The 23,897-nt window shown below is 35.3% G+C and overlaps 2 protein-coding genes across 14 annotated transcripts in view; one reads left to right on the top strand and one right to left on the bottom strand.

Annotated features, from left to right (window-relative positions):
* LOC135167194 (tryptophan 5-hydroxylase 1) overlaps positions 1-8,995 on the top strand; it is a 38,050-nt gene extending 29,055 nt beyond the window's left edge. The window contains exon 12 of the mRNA XM_064130137.1: positions 1,861-8,995. Coding sequence (XP_063986207.1) covers positions 1,861-2,203 — 343 coding nt within the window. The 3' untranslated portion in view covers positions 2,204-8,995. The remainder of the gene's footprint in view (positions 1-1,860) is intronic.
* LOC135167192 (la-related protein Larp4B) lies at positions 5,917-23,780 on the bottom strand. Of its 13 annotated transcripts, none has more exons than XM_064130130.1 (10): positions 23,628-23,780; positions 21,119-21,488; positions 19,631-19,880; positions 18,555-18,695; positions 18,226-18,456; positions 17,283-17,416; positions 16,252-17,205; positions 13,415-13,583; positions 12,016-12,123; positions 5,917-11,542 (listed from the first exon to the last, which is right to left on the bottom strand). In XM_064130130.1, exons 2-9 carry the CDS (start codon positions 21,475-21,477, stop codon positions 12,028-12,030), a joined length of 2,334 nt encoding a protein of 777 aa, XP_063986200.1. In that variant the 5' UTR covers positions 21,478-21,488; positions 23,628-23,780; the 3' UTR covers positions 5,917-11,542; positions 12,016-12,027. The 13 variants fall into 13 exon arrangements, 11 of the variants coding, with proteins under 11 accessions (XP_063986200.1, XP_063986201.1, XP_063986198.1 ...); XM_064130131.1 differs by lacking the exon at positions 23,628-23,780 and adding an exon at positions 23,131-23,284; XM_064130128.1 differs by lacking the exon at positions 23,628-23,780 and adding an exon at positions 22,752-23,096 and having other exon boundaries at positions 16,252-17,202.
* Between the last annotated feature and the right edge of the window lie 117 nt (positions 23,781-23,897).

Genomic DNA, 23,897 nt, shown 5'->3' with positions numbered 1-23,897 from the left:
ATCCACCGGGGACGCGGGCTTCAGCACAAATGCAATGTGCTGTACTCGATTGGGACACGTAAGCAATCTCCACGATGGAGTTGCGCGCAACTACGGTCGCTCCGTTCAGCACGCGGCAATACGCGTTCCAAGTCCTAGGCCACGGATGACCCAGGTGTTTGCCTCACGAATGGCATATGTCTCTTGGAGCAACAGTATATCTAGACGCTCTTTGCGAACGAGCTGAAAGACCTCCCCGGTTACTGCAATTGAGCGGGACATGTTCAATTGCAGTATCCTAATGTCGCGTTGCCCACCCGGTCCCTCGATTGTGGGGGTCCGGGAAGGATGACCTATTGGAACGGGGGTACCGGTGAGCCTCCGGCCGCAACGCGATCCCTATCGATCCTAATTAAGCTAACGTAGCACTCGTGAATTCTACCCAATTAATGAGTGGACTCACCGGTTGATGGTCTTGAAGATCCAGGCGCTGGCTGGCTCTGCTGCGCAGTCAATCCCTCGTCCTCTGCGACGTCATCTTGGACAGCGCGATGGCTGGAACCTTTCCCTCTTCGGGAAGGCAGTACTCCGGCGCACGGCGGGCGACTACGAACCCTTGAGGACACCACCCTCCTTGGGTCCCTCCTTCCACAAACCTTCCCAAACATTTGGGAGTCCTACCCATGCGTTCCCAACCCACCCCGCGACCCAGCCCCTCCGACAGTTTCCCAAAGGACGCGACCCCTTTACCAAAACTTCCCAAATATTTGGGAGTTCGGCCCACCCCACCGCGACCCTCCCCCTCCGAACCGCCCTTTGGGCACAAGGACGCCCCCCCCCCAGAGGGGGATCTCAATCCCTATACCAAGGTCGACTCAGGGTCCGCGGGGTCGTCACACCCCGTGTGCAAGGGCGGTTTTATCCGCCATTACACAAGGGCGGTTATTCCGCTCTCGTAAACCATTAAACCCAATTACGTGTTCCCCAAATCCGTCCGTTCCCATCCCTGGGTACGACACTTGAGAGAAAAAAAATTTTTGGTGAGTCAAATTATATGACTACCCTTCGAGTCATGCCAAAGAGGATTGACTGAAGTAGAGGGTCAGTTCTGGGGGTTTGGGTGACGCCAGTGGCATCGATGTACCTCACCCCAGAAGAGGCAGGGCGCCATACGCAATACTGGGATATCTGTCCGTTTTTAATTGCAGATAATTCTTAATCCCTATCTTACTACACAGAATTTTCATTTTCAGAGTTTCTTTGAAACCGCGAATCAAGAAACCATTCGATTGTCCTGTCAAAAAATTGAAAAAAAATTGGTAGAATCGAACCCGGTAATAGGTGTTGGAATGACGCCTTCCCAGACTCCTTAATTTTAAATGAAGCATCCTCATATCTTCCTTTCTACTCATCCTAATGTTATGTAATTTCAATGGCACAAAAAGGATTTCGGGGACACAGAGGACTATACCTCCATTTTTAACTAGCCCCTCTGACAGCGAGACTGTTATTGAGGAATTGTTGAGTCGCCTGACGGACAGACCTGCCTCTTCTGGGGTGAGGTACTATGATGCCGCTTCGGTCAGTCAAACCCCCAGAACTGAGCCTCTACTTCGGTCACTCCTCTTTGAGTCGTGCTATAAGCTATCCACGGACCAACTATCTATGAAAGAAACTATAATCATGAGGAGCTATCCAACTGTTTGAGCGAAATTATAAAAAATCAGTTTTTAGAATTTCCTTGAATGTCTACAAAATTCATCAGATTTTATTTGAGATACCAAAAATTTTTTGGTATCTCAAATAAAAGTTCTAGATGTTGATATATTTCATCAATCTCTTCCCTGTCCGCAATTAACTCAAACTACTGATTCCTTCCAGAGCTTTCGCTAACCAGATTCAACGTCCATTTGGCGTTCGCTACAATCCTTACACTCAATCGGTGGAAGTCCTCACAGACGCACAAAAAATAACAGCCCTGGTTAGTGAACTTCGCGGAGATCTCTGCATAGTATCAAACGCCCTCCGAAAGATCCATGAGCAAGACGATACAGTGGACATCGAAAGGATAACAAACCTCTTGAACCATGGAATCGACTTGCCTCGGGAGTCTTCATCCTCAGATAGTGACGACGGTGACAAAAGTCCGAATGTCCACGAGCCTGAAACAAACATCGGGAACACATCGACCGATAAAGAATCCCATCCCGACCCCTTTCCTTAATCGCCAACGTTGAGCAGAAATACTCGATGGTTTGCAATAAAGAATTCAAATATAGATCAAAGATAAATTAACGGGAATATTTTCAATGAAAAAATGAGGTTTGGCTGCATAAAATGTTTATTAAATCAAATGACAAATCATGGTTCATTTTTTTCTTAATAATTTGAGGAGGAATGAAAAAATATCAAGCTTTTTATTTGGGTTCTCATAAATTTTAAGAAACTCCAACGCTACTTAAACAATTATATCTTCTTTCCTAATAAATTTATCTCGGTAATTAATAATTAAAAACCACAGGGAAAATCGAAGCGCTGTAGCAACCCCAATGGAATCTCGGTATCGAGATCGCACTTCGACTTTCTTCGTGGTTTTCAATTTTTATTTTTGCGAGATTAAAGGATGCAACTTGACTTCATCAAAGAGAATTTAATTCTCCTTCGAACAGCGTTGGTTTCATTCCTTAATATTTGTTAGGAACGGCGACGTAATTTTTTAACAAACAGGCGAATTTTCAGGCAGCTCCTGCAGCTGCTCGAATCGACGGTGGCGCGTTCCACCTCTGGGATCCCTATTAGCGTTGAGGTGTAGTTACCTGGCTCCCCGGATCTGAGCCACTAGTGCCACTACTTTAGCTTATCCTCGTTGGTGCAACTAAAGACGATTTACTGAATGACGTCTCAGCAAAAGAGGATTGCCCGAATAAAGCCTCAGTTCTCCAGGACGGAGTGATCTCAGAGTGTTCATTTTTTTCATTTCCCTCCCCTTCCTCTTACCCACCGCAGCCTGTCATCTCTTTCTGCCGCCGCAGGGGAGTAGTACCGTATGGTGGGGACACCACCACACTCGAACGTTTTCCTCACCGTCGTGCGACCGGGTATTCCACGCCCCTGATTCGTCCAACTTCAACCCTGAATAAGTTGAAGAGGGTGCGTCTGATCAAAAAGTCGCTCAGGACTTTTCGATCCAGAATTTCACCCCCAACTTAAGTTTAAAGTCTGGACGTGCAATTCTGGGACACTCTGTATACCTTTTTTAGCTGTAATTATCCATTGCCAATCAAGGGCAAAGAGAGCAAGCATGTCAGCTAGAACCAGAGGCTTGTGGAGCCCGGCAAGTTATAATTTTAGACGAAGAAAAATAAAAAACATGTCGCAGCCGAAATTTACCCACTGGCAGGACTTACCAGGTCTTTGATCGGGGTTAGATTCTCAGCAACCCTAACAGGAGATGAGGAATGGCCGACAGTCGGCCAGCATTTGCCAAATGTCGGTCATTCCTCATCTCCTGCCAGGGAAGTACTTCTTTTTTTATACTTACTATTAACTTTTTCTCATCAGTAATGACAAATATTTTTAATATTTAAGGGAGGGTGAACCGTCAGGAGACTCATTCGGAGGAGAATTAAAGGTCATGAGGGTTACTTCGGGAAGGGTTAAATGTCCTCAGAGTCGATTGGGGGAGAATAAAATGGCGCGAGAGTCGCTGGGGGGAGGTTAAATGTCATGAGAGTCGATGGGAGGAGAGGCAAACCTCACGAGGGTAACGTGAGGGATGCCCACTAGAGTGAAAGTTAAGTGGCGTGAAAACCGGTTAAGGGAAAATGACCTCATGACACTCTCTCCAGTGACTCTCGCGACGTTTTATTTTCCACCAATTGACTACCACGACCTGTAAAGCTCCCTCGAATGAGTCTCCTGACGCTTGACCCTCCCCCAAATATTAAAGATATTCATCATAACTGATGAGAAAAAATTACAGGTCAATAATAAGTAAAAAAGAAAGTATTTACTGGGAATCGAACCTGGATCGACCGCGTGGTAAGTCCCGTCCGGAGGTAAATTGTTACCGCAACATATTTTGTATTTCGCTTTGTGTAAAATTATCATTTTTGTCACTGCTGCCACATTTAGCCCGTGTTGAAAAGTGCCTTTTCGTTTACCAGTAAATGAAAAATGCCACAGTTGGCCACTCGTTACTGGTAAACGAAAAGTGTTTTCGTTTACAAGTTTTGACTTTTCCGTTACAATTGACCGACAAAACACTTTTCGCCGAGTTCCGTCGACGCAGAACTGCGATTACTGAGATCCCGGCTTAACTGACTGAATGTAATGAGAAATACTCGATGGCGCCCTCCCTCATTATGGGTTCGCAACGCGCCCACTTTGAGGTCACTCCAACCTGGAGAGCTGAGGCTCTATTCAGTCAATCCTCTTTGGTAGAGAGTGTCGGGGGGGCTCCGTTTGTACTTTCTCAACTGTACAAATGATCAACTGTAGAGAGAATTTTCAAACAAAACCACATGTACAGCTTACCTTTTTCGAGACAAAAAGGTAAGCTGTACATGTGGCGCTGGGTCCACATGTACAGCCACATTTTTGTCTCGATAGTTGAATCCCTGCACACCGGTGCTCTCAACGTTTGAAAATTCTCTCTACAGTTGATCATTTGTACAGTTGAGAAAGTACAAACGGAGCCCCCCCAGAGTGTCTTACTGACAAAGGTATAGTGAGCAATACTCAGACGGCACAGTGTTTACGAAGCCACCGTCGATATTTAGTAGCATTGCCAGCCGAGGGTTAAGAAGTTATTGCTGATATCTTGTTGATATCTGGCGATTTTCGGGGAAAGGATTGAACATATTGATGCACACGATACTCCGTTTCTTGGTGTTATGGTCAACCGTCGTGCAATGACCCACAAAATTTCATAGTCGCGTGTTGATTTTTGTACGTTTTTACTAACTTTCCCTTCATTAAAAAGAAGAGGATACCGTTTTTTGTCTTCGATCTATTTCTACTATACGTACCCACATAACGTCTGGAAACCGCTGGTTTATTGTATGTAAATGTTTGAATCTATATATAAAATATATAGATTTCATTTAAGAAAAAATCCTCCATGGGGCCTCAAACCCCCAGCCTTCGTGTTATTAACATCTAGTGCATATAGACATAATATTTCAATGATTTAAAGTTTAAACAAATTATTTATAAATAAAATGGACGGATATCCAGAGAGCCTCAAACGCGCGCCACGTGCGCTCAATTCTAAATTCACAAAAATTTTGTGACATTTCAAAAACGTTTGGTAAAAATGTGCAAACGACTTTCCGCGAGGATAAAAATTTTTGAATCCTTCAATAATGATTTAAATGTAAAACGGTGTATTTTCTCTAAAAATTATACCAATCATTTCAATGAAAATCGCAAACACCTAAGTGGGAGGATCGGCAATAACTCTTTCTCTTATTATATATAGAACAAACCTAGACATTCTTTCTGTAGAACATTTTTCATTACGTATGATTCATTTCTTAGATATGACATGAAAAGCTGCAGTTTTTGTCAATAGAATTCCAATCGAATTTCCTAATAAATGTGTTTGTCTAATTAGGGAAAAATACAACAAATCTGATTAAACAACCATTTGAAAATTAAAGATTCAATGAGGAGCCTCTGAAATTATTGAATATTGGCACTAACATTACGTGTAATGTTTCATTTCTTACTATAATCAACTAATTCCCCCTCACCTTATGTACCAGTTGAACAATGTTAATGATATTGATGTTGACGACCACATTGTCTCCCAGTTAAAAATGAAGAATAAATTTTATCTGAAGTCTGCAACAAACATAATGCTCTAATTATTCCCGAGATCATCCATCCAACGTCCATTCCCAGTTAGAAGAGGAACAATAACTCAGACCAATGTATATATCTATTTTTATTTATTTATATTATGTATATTATGTACAAATTATTTTTTCGTCTTATCTGCTACATCCGGGTGCAATGGATAAATCTTTTATATACACTCATAGTAATTTCCAATTTTTGTTTTAGATTACACAAAAAAATCCACAATCACGAAAGAAAGTAAATCATATAACATCATATCTTCCTTCGAATGCAATAAAAAATGAAATATTATTATTTTGTTTTTAGTTTTCTCCATTTTTGTTTCCTATATCGCAGCGATAATGCTGTTTACATGAATTTACTCGTTTTATATTTCATATTTTCAATAATTGTATGTGTGAGTTCTCTCCATTTACCCACAATTTCAACTATATGAAGTTACTTTTATTTTAAATTCACAGTAGTAACTCACGTAACATTCATACAATTGTATTTTTTATTTTATTAATTCATTTAAATTTGTTTCTCCTTGTTTTTAAATTTTTTTCCAGTAGTGCACTTCATAAGCAGTCGATCAACGGTTCAAATGAATCTATAAAAATATGTCTACTCTCACTGGCGGTGAAATTTTATCATTAACTAATACGTGTTGTCATACATCATTATGTTCAATGAAAAAAAAATCATCCTTTCTACTCATTACGTTTGTTCTCCATCATTGGATCAATCTTGTCATTAGAGGGGAGTCACTAAAGTATCAAGAGCTGTGATATGCGACCATTATTCGCACTACTTCTGTCACTACATCATTCTTTATTACGGTCATTTTTACTGTTTTTGGACTAATAAAAGTGAACAGAGGAAACACTCGGTATTTATTAATTTTTTAATTATTTTTTCCCATCATTTGCATTTTCAGATAATCTTCGCAAAAAGGTTTGTCAGCCACATATACTCAAAAAGGCACGGAATGATAGTAGACACACAGACATGCAGCATTTATTGTGACTGAAGAATTATTTATCAGTGATTTTTATTTTCCCTTTGGTCTACCATTTTGAGTTGAAGTAAGGGTCATGCTTGAAAATAATTTAATTGGAATCGTAAATTATTGGACTAATGCCAGCCACTTGTGGACAGTCACACTGGACCAAATGAAAATAATTAATTATGAAAATATATTGAAATAATAAAATAATTCGGAAATCGTAACTGAACGATAACTTGAAGAATTTTGAAAGTCGAAATTGAATAATTATTGAGCCAATTTGAAACCGCCAATGAGCGCACCAAACTTCATATATGAATAATCATCACACACTCTCACTTAGAAAACAATCTGAGACCCCACAGTGACCCGAAGAGTAACGAAATAATTCGTCAATTGAGGACAGAAAATTAATAGGAAAGAAAGAAAACTAAAAATCGTATAAATTCACGTGAATCGATTAGCATCCAGTGAAGGAATCTGTCAGTCTCACATTTTAAAAATATCGGCAGTTTCATATATTTTTATACGCTCTGAATGGAACATCATGCATAATAATATTTAATATTTTCTTGTTTCTTTGACTGACTAAAAGGTTTAGAAAATGGTTATTTAAATTTTCTATAACTCTCTCAATCTCTATTCGACTCTCGACTCTCACTGCAATATACTAGGCCGTTTCCTAAATCCTAAATTACAATTTTTCAAATAATTTTTCTCCTTGTTTGTACGATTAACGAAAATCAATGGAAAATTATTTTTAAAAACACCATTTAACGATGGTAATTAATCGATTCCACAATTAAAAAAAAATAATAATGTTAGTGTGCAGTAAATTCTACGGAGAAGCGATTCAGATAAATTTACTAAAGAGCAAGAACGAAAGGAAAAAGAAAAAAAGGGAAAAAAAAACAGGAAGAAACTAATTACCGCAATTAAGCTTTAATTACGGAAGAAAAATTTGCTCACTTTTCAAATGGTGAATATGAAAAACAAAGAAATGTTTGTAGACCCATCTTTTTACAATACACATTGCTCGTAGTATTAAAAAATCAGACTTTCTAGGCCTGTGGCCCATGAAACCGAGTACATTTACATTGTGTTGGTTTTTATTGATTATTTTCTTTAATTATTCATTAATATCATTAATATTATTCATTTTTTGTGGGATCCGGTCGAATCACAGTTTATGCTGATCCATGACATTTTTACCAGCCTCGAGTATCGACGTTTTTTAAAAATTTCATTGAAATCATTAAAACGCAATATATTTACTGCCTTGGATCCCCATAAATAGTGACAACTCGTACCAATTTCACCATTACTCTCTAATTGATTTTAAATTATTCATAATTAACATTGGATTTTGTAGATCCTCCTCGTGATAATTTTTAAGCTTTTTAGGTTTAATTCATGACTACTCATGATATTAATTTGTTTGATAACCTGCATTGGCGTGAGATGATAGTTATTAAGTAATTTCACATTTTATCGTTACCGTCCTCCCCGTTTGAATTCAAATACGTTTTTAGTCGTAGGATTGCGGAAAGTATTTCAATGATCGAGAGTGTCAGCAGTTGAGTGTCCAATATTTTTAATTAAATCAATACCGCGATTTTATTAGTCAGATCCAAGGCATTGCTATCGTCCTCTTTTAAGTATCTGCATATTTATTAATCCTCAATTCTTATTATTAATTCATTTCTTTTTGTTTTGTCAACTGTTTTAATGTGACTCATAATTACGATAATTGGAAATTAGTTTTCTATCCCATTGTTGTTCGAATATTAGTATTTTGACGAATAAAACAGGGGGGAATTAATGGATAAATAATTGATAAGGAGCACAATGTATCCACGGCATTCATGAAGCGTGTACTACCCATTTTTTTGATATTCTTATCATTAACGAACATATTTTTAAATACGCAATTTTGCGAATTTATTATCCACTAAATCGAGATGAATGCCGTTATTCTTCCTCAGCCAATATCATTTATACGTTAATTCTTTGTTTTTTCTATTTTGCATTATTATTTTTGTTCTTTTTTTGCTTTTTACATATTTTGTTGTATTCTTTTAATTTGGTAACTTTTTTTATTGATAAACCCTAAGGAATGCGTATTCCTCTCAGCATTTTAAATTCATTTTGTTGTCAATGTAATTACATCAGTTAGCAAGGTAACCGTTACCCCAGAAATAGGCACGTATTATAATTTTATTTATAGTTTATGCATTTTTTCGTTCATTCTCATTCTCTCTCTCTCTCGCTCTTTCTTTACAACAATCGACGTTTTTCCTCATTTTTATTATTTATTATTTTACGAAAAAATATATAGAAGACAGAGTCTTATTCTGAGGAGGGTTGTCTCGGTCAAATCAACGACATTATGTTATTTATTTTAGAATAATTGCCACATAGAGATAAAAATTAATAATTAAATCGCACACTTACAAACCCAAAAGTTGGTTCAATTCTTCTTTAATATTTTTTTCGTCGTCACGAACATGTGTCCAGCTCAGGTAATTTTACCAATAAAAAAAGTATTATAAATTTGTTCGTCCATCCTTTTTTCACCATTCTCATTCTCTTTATTCTCTCTACAATTCCTATTTACGCCATCGTAACAAACTTCCCATCTTTATTTTTTATATTTTAGTTCTCTTTCATTTCATACACGTGAGCGATCTGACATTATTGAAATTCATATCGATGATTGGTTTTCGAAAATCAATAAATTGAACACAAATGAAAAATGATCGAACCTGCTTTTTTATCTTTTATTCATTTAAAATTTTCTAATGGGAGAAAAAAATCGCTCTCAACGTGTAAAAATTAAAAGGCAGCATTACTAACTTAAAAGAAAAATTATTTATATATAGTATTTATATATCAGTAAATCCGTTGATAATTCCGAAAAAGCAAACATTGTTTTTTATATTCCACCACGTTTTTTACTATTGATTTATTTTCATTAGTTCATTATTATTTAACTTATTATTTCACCACGTATTTTAATTTTTTCAATTCTGCACGCATATCAGTAACAAATATATCATATGCGCATCTTTATTTTTTTTTTTATCTGTTTACTATAATATTTAAGTTTTACATATAATCGTATAACATCTAAAGCCAAGCTCCTGTAATATACATAACACTTGAGGCACTTAATTGTGTGCTCAAATTATCATTTTTTATTCTTTATTATTTTTATTCGCTATTCATCCATATTCCTCTTCCTCTTAAATCATCATTATTTACCATTTTTAGTTTTTAAACTTTTTTTATGCTTTTTATTGATTTTTTTTTTCATTATTCTTTAATTATTATTTATTCACTTAATGCTTACTTCATCATTGTTTTAATATTTTTTTTTTTATTGCCAAAGCATAACTCTAAATCATATGTTACCTCTCATAACAATATTACTAAAAATGAGAAAAAGTAAATTAAAAAGGGCCAGTGCCGTAATTAGGTAATGCAGACCACGTCACAAGCAGGAGTCTAAGGAGCATGGACCCGAAATTAATTATCGTTATTATCTGTTTTAATTATCTCCAGAATACCGATTTCTACTGGACGTATCCTCCCACATATTTCACAAAATCTGTAACTTTATCTGTTGTGTAGTTATTGTTAATTTTTTTATTATTTCTGTATTATGGAAGCCATCACTGTCACTTCGTCTAAGCCCTCTCCACTATTACTTTTAGGACATAAAAAATTAAATACACTGTTAAAGTATCACGAGAAAAATCATAACAAAGTAAATTTCACCTTCAATATCTCTTGAAGCATCTAATCAATAAAATGATAATCAATATTCTGGAAAATAATGAAAATCATCAGGAAGTCACTAATTTGTGAGCTAATGCTTATTTTCCAAATGATAAAAAAATTAAAGAACTTTGAAATTATTACTGAGTGTTAAACACATAGCACGTGAGTAAAGCTCAAAAGAGATGAACGTCACTTCCTCAAGAAAATGAAAAAAAATAATAATAATAATGATTCGTTATCAATCAGTATCATTGTAAATTACATATTTCGTTGCTCTATTACATTCCTTAAACTGTGTGCACGATTTCCATACACAAAATTTTGGCACAAACTAATGATTTTTTTATCATTAATAATGTCAAATGATTCTTTATTCATTGTGTTTTCCCCATTTACGGCCCTGCGCTATGTAAAGGGTAGAAGGAGGACGAAGGAATTAAACAATTAACACCTTAGGTTTAACATTCTTCTCTTTTTACAAACTAACAAATATGTACCTCCAAAATCACAGAACCAAAGCAATAACAATACTCTTTCCTTCCTCTTTATAATCGACGCATTGTTTTTTACCGATCTGTCTTTTATAATTTTTCATTAAGATCCCATCATTATTTTTCCTTTGTTAATTTCGCAAATGCGCAAATTATCGAACCACTTGAACAGCTGACATTAGTCATCCATTATTAGTTCTCTCGTTTTCAATAATTCATTGGGATTGTTAATTGTTACCACAATTCATTGTAGGCGAAGTCACTGTACAATATCAAAAGTATCTGAATAACTTTTTATCTCAACTTCGCTCCCACTGTGTCTATATAATCACTTTTATTTTAATTAGGATACGAGCATTGATTATCAATCCATTCAATCCAAAACTCGAGGGAGTAGGGGGAAGTGACTGCTCAATTAATTGATTTGCAGTAATATCTGGAAAATTGTTCACACCGTATTTTTAGTCATTATTATCGTCAGTTAATTATTAACGCACTTGGAGGTGTTTCATCATTCTCAATGTTATAATACTAGACTGTTGAAAATTTGTTTGTCACATTGCCAATCGAAGATGCCCGAGGTTTAGTAGAAGAATATAGATAACTGGACGAGGAAATTTAATTGCTTGTATTGTATTAACTACTCAGATCAAGCAGTAAAAAATAGCCCTTTTAAGTTTATGACGATCAAGGAATTTATTTTCAATATTTTCGATTAATAAGATGATCTATTCATTTGAAATATATTGACCCAGTTGTCATTTCATTATAACATCATGAAATGCCCAACAAAAACAACCTGACAATTTCGAGTCCACCATTTTTGAAACACCTTCGAGCAAAAATATGAATATGAATTTTTCAAGTTTCAATAACTAATTAAAAACTCATTAAATACGTACTACTTACATATTGTTTTTTTTATTCGTTTCCATCCTTATCATCTGTTTTGTGTTTTGTACAACGTAGCTCGCGACAGTGCTGAGCTACTTGGGCATAGCTTGGCCTGTTGAGGTCCTGGCATCAAAGACAAACGTACACAAATTACATAAAACTCCTCTCCACACAAAGTAACAACTCACAGGTGGTAAAGTAGAAAAAAAAAGTCTGCCAAGCGAAAAATGTACCCAGAAATTTCATTCACATATAATCGTTTAAACCACAAATACGTGAGGCATGATTAAATCTCTCAGCGTATAGAGTTATTCCAAATATGTATGTATGCACCGAGAGTAATTTCTCTACCCATGCTTGTACTATGTGACAGTATAATTATTCAAAAAATCAGAAAACCAATCATTGTAATCCTTTTGTTGATAAAATTAAACATAAAACATCACTAGCCTCCGACAATGCAATGGGACTGAAATGAATAACAGGAGTCAGATAAACTTTAATAACTAAAACAATTAGAAGAAATTTAACGTTAAGAACAATCACCTCCATGCTACAATAAGCATAAAAGACAATGCGAAAATCAACATTCAGTAAGATTTATCTACACAAATGAAAAGGAGAATAGATAAACCTACACGATTTTTTTTTTCTTTTTTATCATCTAAAATATTCTCCAGTTACCTTTCAGCTTTACATTTCGCTGGAGTTTCCAAAAATGATGTTTGTACCATGAAAAAAATTGACATTTTCAGACTATTTTTAACTCTTCCAATACAATATCCATATCCTCGTATAAATGCTTCATTTCATAACCATGATAATCAATTAAGAAACGATAGAACTTGTGAAGTCAATATTTCAAAAAATTTCGAAAAAAATATGGCCTCATCACAATTTTTATATCGATAAAAAAATAATGTAAGCTAGAACGTTGTGTTTACATAATTTTATGATCTTAAATATAATGTTTGAATACAGGTCAGCGCGGCGGTTACCGAGGTTTCAGATAATATTGCGTTATCGCCAAAAAGTTTAATTGAAGGGAATTTTATGCATAAAATCCATCATAAAAGACATGAAATTCATGTGTACAATGATTATATATCATACGCACAGTAGTAAATTGCTATTAGTCAGAGAATCGGATCGAAGATAAATAATATTAACTGAATTAGCCATTTGCAATGTCTTCTAAATTATTCTGATTTCATGTCTTATATTTTTTTCCGTACAACCGCAAGTTTAGGAACTCCTGCAAAATGTAAAACCACCTGGAATTTGAGAGATATTTTAGATTATGGGAATGAAAAATCAATGGCAACAACGTTGAGAAGGTGAGAAAACCCTGGCCTTAAATCAAGTAAAAACCAACATAAATAATAGTGTCAAGCATGATTTGATGATTACTTACTAAGGGAAAGGCCGAGGCCACTCCAGTTTGTGACTGAGGATTCTGTGGGGCAGTAGGGATGTCACAATTGCACCTCGTTACCATCTCAGACTCCTCTGCGGCATGCGCATTTGTACTTATGGCCTCATCCACACCATTCACCATGTTCGTGTCATCAGTCTTTATAGATCTGTCAGCGGTTGATTTTTCAATAATAAACGACTAAACCTGAGCGGTCGCATGATTTTACATGGTAATAATAATTCCTAAGTTTAATTGCACTTAAATTACACGGGAGATGATGATTTTCAACGTTTCAATTATATCACATCGAACATAAGAAATATGTCTTGGCTCGTTATCGAAGGCCTATGCATTAAAATTTTGAAAAAAGTTGTTTGGATAATTTATCAAATTATTTTATTCAGTATATTTTCCTCACCGAATGATCGATGGAGAGATATTCCTGCCAGATTGGAACACACGGTGAACAAATCAGTACATATCATTTATTTACCTCCATTGACAATGATTCTATATTTTCATTACCAAATAATAATAAATCAGGCATGTGTTTATTGTTTTTGTCTCATCGATTTTCATCTATTTGTATTACGAAAGGAGAAAAAAAATACAGCTTAAATCATACTTTAAAAACTATACTATTTTTTTTTTTTTTGATTTTCCATAATTGTTCATCATTTGCATTTTTCTCATAATTCATAGACTAACTTGAACCCGAAACAATTAATCGAATAATCATAATAATAATAATAATCATAATAAGAAGAATAATAATATTGGAGAACCCTGAATCATTATAGTAGTCCCTATGTATTGTTTAAATTTATCCAATTCTTTCATTCGTATTTTATACTTGTGGCAGTAAAGAGCAAAAAAATTACTTCTGCCTAGTGTGCAATTCTCTTCGAGACCTACCACATAGTACTGCATACATACATATTACCACACTTGAAAAAAATATCATATAACTATTTTCATCGTTTATTCAACTATTGACTGTACCAATATGAATGCCTCGCTGCGTAAAAATGAAAAATATCGAGAAAATTTTACGCTGAAAAAAGCAGCGAATTAAAAAATACTTTGAGGTGCGCATAGCGCATATTTTTCGATGATAATTCACGTCTTAGTTCGAGCGGAAGTATTCAGTTAGCGAGGCACTCTCCCTCTCATAATTCACCTTTTTCTTGTTCAAAACATCAACGAAACAGTGATAAAAATTAAACACAAAGACAGGAAATGTCAGTTAATAATTAAAATTAAATGGCAAATCATACTAACTGGGTAGAGAGAAATAAAAATCTTCCCATATCAAATATTAATGTGTCAATGTATGTGTAATTATAGCCGACAGAACGATTTTCACGCGCACTAACTCAACCCAGAACCAATGTTTTTTAATGGATCTGATTTGCAGAGTTGGAAGAATAAAGAAACGCCCAAGGTGTTTCAAGACATTCGGCAATTGAGAGAAATTAAAACGAAGGCCAACTCTCAGAGGAAATATTTATCTGTCATTCACAGAACGTTAATAAAGAAAGAAAAATCATAAAAATCAGCCCAACACTGAAAATCAACCAAATGTAGTAGTTTTTTCTAATATAAAATTGAACTACTGAGAAATCATTTTTCACATTCATGAATTATTTCGCGAAACTCATAACGTCGTTCTAGTCATGCATCCATTACACCCATTACGAGCTTCAATGTAGCCCATTGTACTTCAGTGAAACATTATTAATGATTCAAGTAAAGTAATGATCTATCATAAAGATATTTCATTTGCATCTATACCTCAACTTATTTTTTAGAAGGACTACTAGATAGAAGCATTCAGCGATTATACAGAAAACGAAATAATATCCACCAGTTACTACTCTCTCCCTCGAGAAAAAAACAAAAATGAAACAATGAATAATTATAATAGTGTAGCAGGTAATGCAGCCAATGATAATGACTATTTAACATTCCCCAGGCTTCGTAACGTGCGCACGTTTACAATTCTCTCATTTCACTCGACCAAAAAAAAAAATCTCTCAATTTTCTTCTTTCTCAACATTCAAGATATTCCACATTTTTAATCCTCGTTTTCCACATAAAAAGCCAAAATCAAAGTAAACATCCAACAACTAATTCACGAAAAATTTATGCATGGAAATTTGATGAATTTGCCAAGAAATTATATTGGATTTCGGTTAAAATTTCTCATCTTTTTTGGGGGATTCTAGAGGGTAATTTCACAGTCGGCATTTTTTTCAGTTGAAATATTGAATGGAAAATATTCTATTAAAAAAATTGAGTTCAATTTTACGGCATAATTTTGTGGTGAGACAATTTCTACATAAATATATTATCTGAAACCATTCAATTGTGGTGTTGTTTTTCAAATGATGAATAACAGTGAAAAAAAAAATGAGAAACATAATGTGGATGAATTTTCATAAAACATCACAGGAAGGTTAAGGAATTTACAATGAAAATTGTCCAAAAATTACTAGAATGTTGAAATCAAGTTCAATAAAAATCAAAAACAACGTCTTAGCAAAAACCTGTCAGTTTTTCCATTAAATTTTTTCGCGCGTACTTTCACTTCTCAAGGATAAAAGGATCAAAAGAAGATATAAAAATGTGTTTTAGAAACAAAAGAGAGAAGAAAATCCTCAAATATTCTCAAGATCCCAGGAGAACTCTAAATTGGATTGAAAATGGTAAAAAATAAAAACGTAAAATATATAATGAATATATAAATATGTACCCTATCGTATATACGTAATAATATATACTTTTTAGTGTTTCATTTCGTTCATTTTTTGAAATAATAAAACACAACTCACTTATCGGGAGATGACGGGGGAGTGAGGGTGATAGTGCTGAGAGCGATGTCTGATGATTCAGAAGGATTTGTGCTCGTCATAGCACCACCAGAAATAGCTGCTGTACTCGTTACAGATGTTGCATTGGCATTTGTACAATCATATATTGTACCACTTGTACCAGGACTCGTTGATCTACTGTTAACTGTTACTCCCTGTTGATTATGTTGATTAGACAATTGTTCCTTATCCTTGGTTATTTTGAGCTTAGCTGTACCCTTTACAACATCGGACAATCTATTTTGCGATTGCAAACTGTCATTTCCAACAGTTGTATCACTCGTTGAATTGTTTATTTTATTATCAGCATCAAGACAGGGTAGTGGTGGAAATGCTGATGCCTCAAGATCAAACTGTACAATACCTCTACTGTACGGTGCTCCAGTTGTATTAGTAACAGTCTGCGTTACTACTTGATTATCACGCAATTGGTTAACTTGACTGTTGTTATTATTATTATTATTATTAGACTTTGTAAGTCCAACAGTCTCCTGTTCTTTGGTCCTGCGTGAAATACGATGACGTGTATATTGTATTGTATTTTCAATACTCGTATTATCATCCTGTGATGATGATGATGGTGTTGTTGATGATGTTACTTTTGTACCATGATGGTGGATTACACTGTACTGTGGTTCATTCATCTGTGATGATGTATTTGTTACATTTTGTTGTACAGTTCCGCTTGAATGTGAGGAATGAAATTTTGTGCCGGTTTGCTGATAGGAAGATGATGATGCTTTTGATATTGGTATTTGTTGAGTTTGAAGTGGTGGCAATTGATTCGCTACACTCTGTCCACTGGTACTGCTTTTCTGTGGATGACTTGTGCGAGCCATTTGTGCCATATTACTACTACCACCACTGTCCATTGTATTTCCACCACGTTCTGATCCATTTCTATGTTTATTTCTGCTGTAATTAAATGTTACCGTTTAACCGACTACATTCAATAATGAGTTTCATCAAGTTCCAGGGAGATATTTACTTACCTATTTCTTGGATGGAATCTCTGTGGAGGTTTGAACGAGTTGTGGGGGTTTAGACCGTTCATCGCAAATACGCTTGTCGTTATATCAAAGTAAGGTGGCCAATGCACCATCGATGGTGGATAGAAGGGTTGATGCTAGAAATGTTATTATTACGTTGCAGATATTGATTAATTCATAGAATAAAGGTAATTATTTAAGAAAATCTTTCAGAAGTAGACATTGACTTGATTTATGGTGTATCGGAATTTCAGCATTCAAGATAGATTCACTATTCAAGGATTACACTATTTTACACCCCTTCACGGGTTTGATGAGAAACACGAGTAGAAGCGTACCTCCTCAATTTTCATTATAAAGAGTTTTCAATCCCAAAATTATCGCTTGACCTTCTCCCGACTGGGATTCCTTCTTATGGAAAATAAGCTAACAGCATTTTTTCAAAGAATTTGCGAAAAGTTGTTTTAAACAACACAAGTCATTTCAATACTGATGCTTTCTGCATGGCCTGAGCTATTAAATTAAGTCTCCAATTACATACTCTATAACATCTTAATAATGCCACTAATCAGTATTGTGACAATAAATCAATAATTTTTTATATAAAATTTCATTAATAGCATAAATTCTTTCCGTCTTTCAATAGGAATTACCCGTCATCCCCTACGTAACAACGATTCAACCCTACATAGTTTCTAAAAAATTTGTTATCACATTGTAGACGACATTGATGAGTCAATTGAATGCCGGTAATAAGTTTAGGGGTGAGAAGTGGGGAGCAGTGAATGAATTTATTCAATTAATGGCGCACCTACCAGTGAAATCGATATAGTCCATTCATAAAATTATTCGTTGGAAGATATTGGAGAATGTTGCAATGATTGTTTTGATGATTGCTAGAGTGATTTGATAAAAATGCAAATGTTGAAATGTTTACAATACTCACGTAAACGTGAACCTGGTTGGCATATGGCGGCATTGTAGTTTGTGGCATGGTCGTGCCATTTGCATACCGGTAGATCGGCTGACCAGGTGGGTAACTGCTGGGATCATACACCGGCTGAGGTGGAGGTGTACGATAGCCATTTTTAATACCACTAACACCAGGCACTGCTGCTGGTATTGGTAGCCTGTTTGTCATTGGTTTCGCTTTGATCCTTGCCATAATTGGCTTTCCCTTGATATTTAAAAATTAGTCCATTATAATCATTGGTCTTTTGTGTATTATGTTTGAAAAGAAGCAATGGAAGGGGGATTTTTTGTCACTTTATGTACCTGAAATTCTTTAACTTCCTCGCGAAGAAACCTGTAGGCCTTCTGAGCATCTTCATCAGATTCAAAAGTCACATACCAGGAGCTATTGTGGGCAAACTCACACGATATGAGCCTCGGACATCCTTCGCCTGAGAATAAATTCTGGAAATATTAAGAGACATGTCAGTGTCATGATTTTTATTTTGGTTGTCCAGTCATGCATTGAGAAAACATTTTTAAAAAGGTATGACAAATTCAATGCTAAAATCTATTTGGTATCCTTTGACCTTTTTAAAAGCTTTTCGAAATGTTTAATTGTAAATATATTCAAAAGATAACATCCGCAGATTGAATAGTTTAGATGGTAACAAAGTTATATCCAAATAATGTTTTATCACAAATTGCTCGCATATTTTTGATTTCTCATTTCACATACACCTATTGAATTAAAAAAAAGTTCTCTAGAAATCATATTGTTTTTCGCACAGCAGATTCTCTGGGAAAATTCCAAGAGAGTTCTTTGTTTAATTCATTTCAGGATATTCAACTATTTTTGGTATTTCCTCTCGCGAAATACTCTTCTACTTTTGTAATCGAATATCAGCGCTTTTATTGAAGCTTCATTTCATCCTAAATATTCGCACACCGTGCAATAATTTTAATATTTAAATTTTATGGATTTACATATTTTGTTTAAGTTTATACCTCGATACTAAATTATAGGAAAAGATTTTTTTGATTAAAAAAAAGCTGAAAAACTCTCCTTTGGCAAAACAATAATATAATTCGGGCGAAGAACTCTTCATAATTCATCATTTTCTACAGAAAATGTATGAAAAAAAGTTGCACAGAAAAATGGAATTCCGATAATTTTTGCTACAAAATATTTTATGTTGCACATTTATTACTAAAAACGTGTAGCTAAATTGTGAAATTAGTGAACGGAAACGGGCAATAATTTATGAAGTATTCGATTGAAGTGCATTCAATAGACATATTTTCTTTTTTTTTGGGCCTACAGTGAAGAGCCCAGAGATGTTTTAATCGAATTAACACACGGACTACTTAGTGGAGAAAATAATGGCGGTGATAATTACTTTGACTTCTTCCAGAGGTGTGTTGTCTGGTATTTCCCGGAGTATGACTATACATCGTTTGTGATTTGGCCTGACTTTCTGTCCTTCCTCATCAACTTGAACATTCGGTGATTCACGTAGCACCTCTGTTATCAGCATAATGTCCTTGGTCAATTTTTTAACTTGATTAAAGTTTGCTACCGTCCATATAGGAACATATTGATCATTATCCATTTGAGATAATAAATATGTATCATTGGCTAAGTTTTCTCTGTAACAAGAAGATTTGGTAATCGTTAGCTTCTGCTTTTCCATTCAAGCATTCTTAACCATATTTTCCTCAATCCCAGAACTATTAATAGATTCTTGAGAGGTTCAAATTTTTGACAATAGGAATATCTCAATCTTTTCCACTGGAACAACTTACTATTACCGGAAAAAAGAAATAAATTTGTAATTAATTTTTATCATTCACAATGTAAGAGTTCAGGAAAAAGAAATTATTTATTATAAATTGCTACACTCACAAAAAGCATTAGAATCATTAACTTCTAGCTTTAGTAAAATTATTATTAGAATGATCTCCTCTACCTGGATTATTTTATAAATATTTAAACTGTTGATAACTCTCGAGACATTGGAATAATCAATAATTTTAAATAAACAACCAAGCGAAAGTTTTTAATATCTTCAGTGCAACTGCATGTTATGAAGATAAATTTACAATTTAATATTAATGATGTTTCCACCTTGACATGAACTTTAATTTCAAACGATACTTTTTGTCATAATGGAGTCGTTCCAAGCATCAGTGATTTCAAAAACTGTAGTTAAAAGAGTTTTTAATTTGAAATTCAACAACCTAAACGATTTTTTGACATTTTGATAGTGAATCATCGCGTGTTATCATGACGAATGCACAATTTAATGCGAAAGAAATTGTTCTTTCTCTGAAATACTACTTTTGGTCTTAAAGCAAAAATTCGTTCCATAAAAAAATGACATTCTTCTCATTCTAACACTGAAATGACTAATGATGAAACTGAAAGCAGAATGATTTATCCGCCATCAATCGTTGCATTATCATTATTATTTTTATTATGACTATCTTTTGTTGTTATTATTATTATTATTATTATAGAAGCTTGTTAAATGACTATTGATTTCCGAAATACAGCTGAGATAATTTTGTATATAAACGTCCGTTAGCATTAAAATTCACCTATTGACATTTTTGACGATAAAATGTCATCAAGATGAATCCACAATTCAAGGTTAAACCCATTTTCCCCTTTCTTTTATACATAACTACACTATTAATCTAACAATAATTCAATTATTCAACAATCAGTAATTTAAGAGGAACAATTGACGGTAACCCTAGATTGTCAAGTCCTAAACATAAAGTGTTTCTTGTGCTATAATCACTCGCCATCAAAGCAAACGTGAAACCCCTAATCATTGAATTGTGATTATTAAAATTAATTGAGGAAAATTGAATGAACAAACCTGGAGAAGTAATATTCGAGTTGTGAAGAGAGCATCTGTTTAAGCTGATCCAATGGTATACCAGTTACCGGCATATCTGTCATTGAATTTTGGGATAACTGGGCATCAGCAATTGTAACATCAACTGGTGCATAACCAACACCAACAGCACCACCCAATCCAATGGGATGCTGAGCAGTGGGCTCAATACCACCCATACCTGGATCTAGCATCAGTTCGCCAGTTGATGGTCCACCGTTCATGACACTGTAATCTAGTGTTGGTGGGCTTGTAACAACAGCACCACCGACTGAACCCAAGGGTTCAGGGGTGGCTGGGTAGACCGCCCCTTGTGGGAGCTTCCCAATGTCTCCATTCATGTACACGTACCCTGAAATAATAATAAAGGTAAACCCTCATTAAAACCTCGTTAGGATTACGCTTGAGACGATTGGAACATATTTTCTTAATCCTAACTGCTTGAAAAAGGGAATGTCCTAATGCTGTCTATTCTCTAATGAACATGAGTTATCACTTTATCTCCTGCGTAAAAGTATGATTTCTTTGCGTAATGATAATGATGACAAAAATTCATCTCCGTAGTTTTAACAAAATTAACTTTAAATTTAACAAAGTTCAATATCAGTAGTAACTAAATGAAAAATCAATGGACATGTTAATACAAAACATCAATTGAACGTTAAATTCACTGGGAATAACCTTGAAATATGACCCCGCGGCCCTTATTCCCGAGTAATTGAGGCGAGAGCGAACGATAAAAATGGACTTAAAAAGCCCCAAACATTAAGAAGCATGCCCCCAAATCGAAAACCCCTAACTACACAGACTTAAACTCTCACTTTTCCTCCAACATACGTTAGCACAGCAACGTTTTTTCTCTCTCCTCTAAAGCCATGTTGCATCATGCATTATCCGAAAGACCAGGCCTGACGATCATATATTGCCAATGTACTCCACGTTTAACCAACAAAATGAACAATTTCAAAGGCCGAAACTCCCGAAAACCCTTTAAAAATCCCCTACAACTGTGGGCACTCTAGTTCGCAAATGATGTGCTCTGGTTACAAAACATCCAGAATCACTCCCACATTCGTCAACTCACCGAAAATAACCTACAATAAAGACCCCAGAAAAACTTCACAATGGTAAAATTACATAAATCATCGTTTGAAAAATTGAAACGTAAAAGTCATTAGAAAATGCCGTGAAAGCCCTCAAATGAGTTGAAATTTCGAAGAATGTGAAAGACAAAAATGATGGAACATTGCCACATGCCATAAAATAAATGAACTCGTACGAATCACTCGGTTGTACCCTCGACTCTCTTAGTAGTATCAGTGTGTTTAATCCGAATGCTGGCATCCATACACCGTTGTACCCACATGTTAAAATAACGTTATCCTACCACCGCCAATTACCCATAACACCATCGATAATAATACAACCGATAATATTCTATGGTCAATGATATGCAATATGTTTAGGGGGATGAGTATACTTGGCCAAATATAGAGTGGTAGACTGGGTTGGCCGGGGGCACTTCTAAGCAATGATCACACACACGCAATGGGCAAAAGGTGACAACCGCACTCGTCCGGAAGTAACACTAAAATGTGGTATCGAATGTCATTACCCAAATCACCATTCATAATGTTCAATGCCTTATTATTTCCGTTAAAACGCGCCTTTTGATTCCATTCTTTTTGCTCGAGTCCTCGGATTATTCCCAATAGCAATTGGCCAACTCCTCACATTTATTCCTCCACACAATGACGGCTTCCTTTTTCCAAATATTTTAAGCTTTTCCCCAAGATGACGAGAGAAAAGTAACAAAAAAAAAAAACACAATAATACTATTTATCACGAGGAATCTTTAACGGGGGGGTTACAGGCGGGTTTCACTGGTTAACTGGGCACATTCTCATTCCACGTTTGGTGTGTGTGGCGAATATTGCTGTGATCGTGTGGCCTGGGCCCTGTAGTTGCCCCAACACACTAATAATCACACGTACCCGCAGTGTGTCCACCTTTTAAAAGCACCCCTCAGTATAATAGCTCTGATGATGTTTGAGTTGAAAAAAATGTGATGATAATTTCAGCTAATTTATTTATTCAATTTTTGAATATCGTCTTGCTTATTCACTCGGTACCGTCTCTCCTGTCCCTTCTGCCTTCCCCCTCCCCTCCCCCCCCCCTCCTCGAGGCACACACATCACGCAGTCAGCTATATACCACGCAGTCTCTCATTTATCTCTCTTTTTTCCTCTTCAACGTCCTCTCTCCCCCTCCTTTTATTGTTTGAGTTGTTTTTTTCTTTTTTCTCTCCTTTTCATAGCATTTACTAAAGTTTAATCATTTTATCACGTAACATACGGTCATCTACGTCATTATTATCCGCATGACAATGGTAAATTAACGAGTGATTTAATGTTCAGATGAATTATTGATTGTTAATGGCATTATGTTAATATTACTTTGGATATTTTTTTTATATTTATTGTAATCTTACCGAGATGAAGGAATTCAACTCAACACACAATTTCTCAAGGAAACTACAAAATGGCCGACACTGAAAGGCACATGCCGTGGGCTCCAAGTGCATTATGGGGGTTTTCTACACTTGGGAGGGTACTCGCAAACTCTTAACACACCCGGCATTAAAATGTGGGGGTTCATCAGCGACATCTCGATGACGACCAATAGCATAATTTTCGATTGATGGACATTTTTTTTCTCTTCATCACAAATTTTGGGCAATTTTACATTTTTTCTTCAGACG

The sequence above is a fragment of the Diachasmimorpha longicaudata genome, chromosome 11, assembly GCF_034640455.1.
Source record: "Diachasmimorpha longicaudata isolate KC_UGA_2023 chromosome 11, iyDiaLong2, whole genome shotgun sequence".
Lineage (NCBI taxonomy): Eukaryota > Metazoa > Arthropoda > Insecta > Hymenoptera > Braconidae > Diachasmimorpha > Diachasmimorpha longicaudata.
This window is presented reverse-complemented; position numbering and strand designations above follow the sequence as displayed.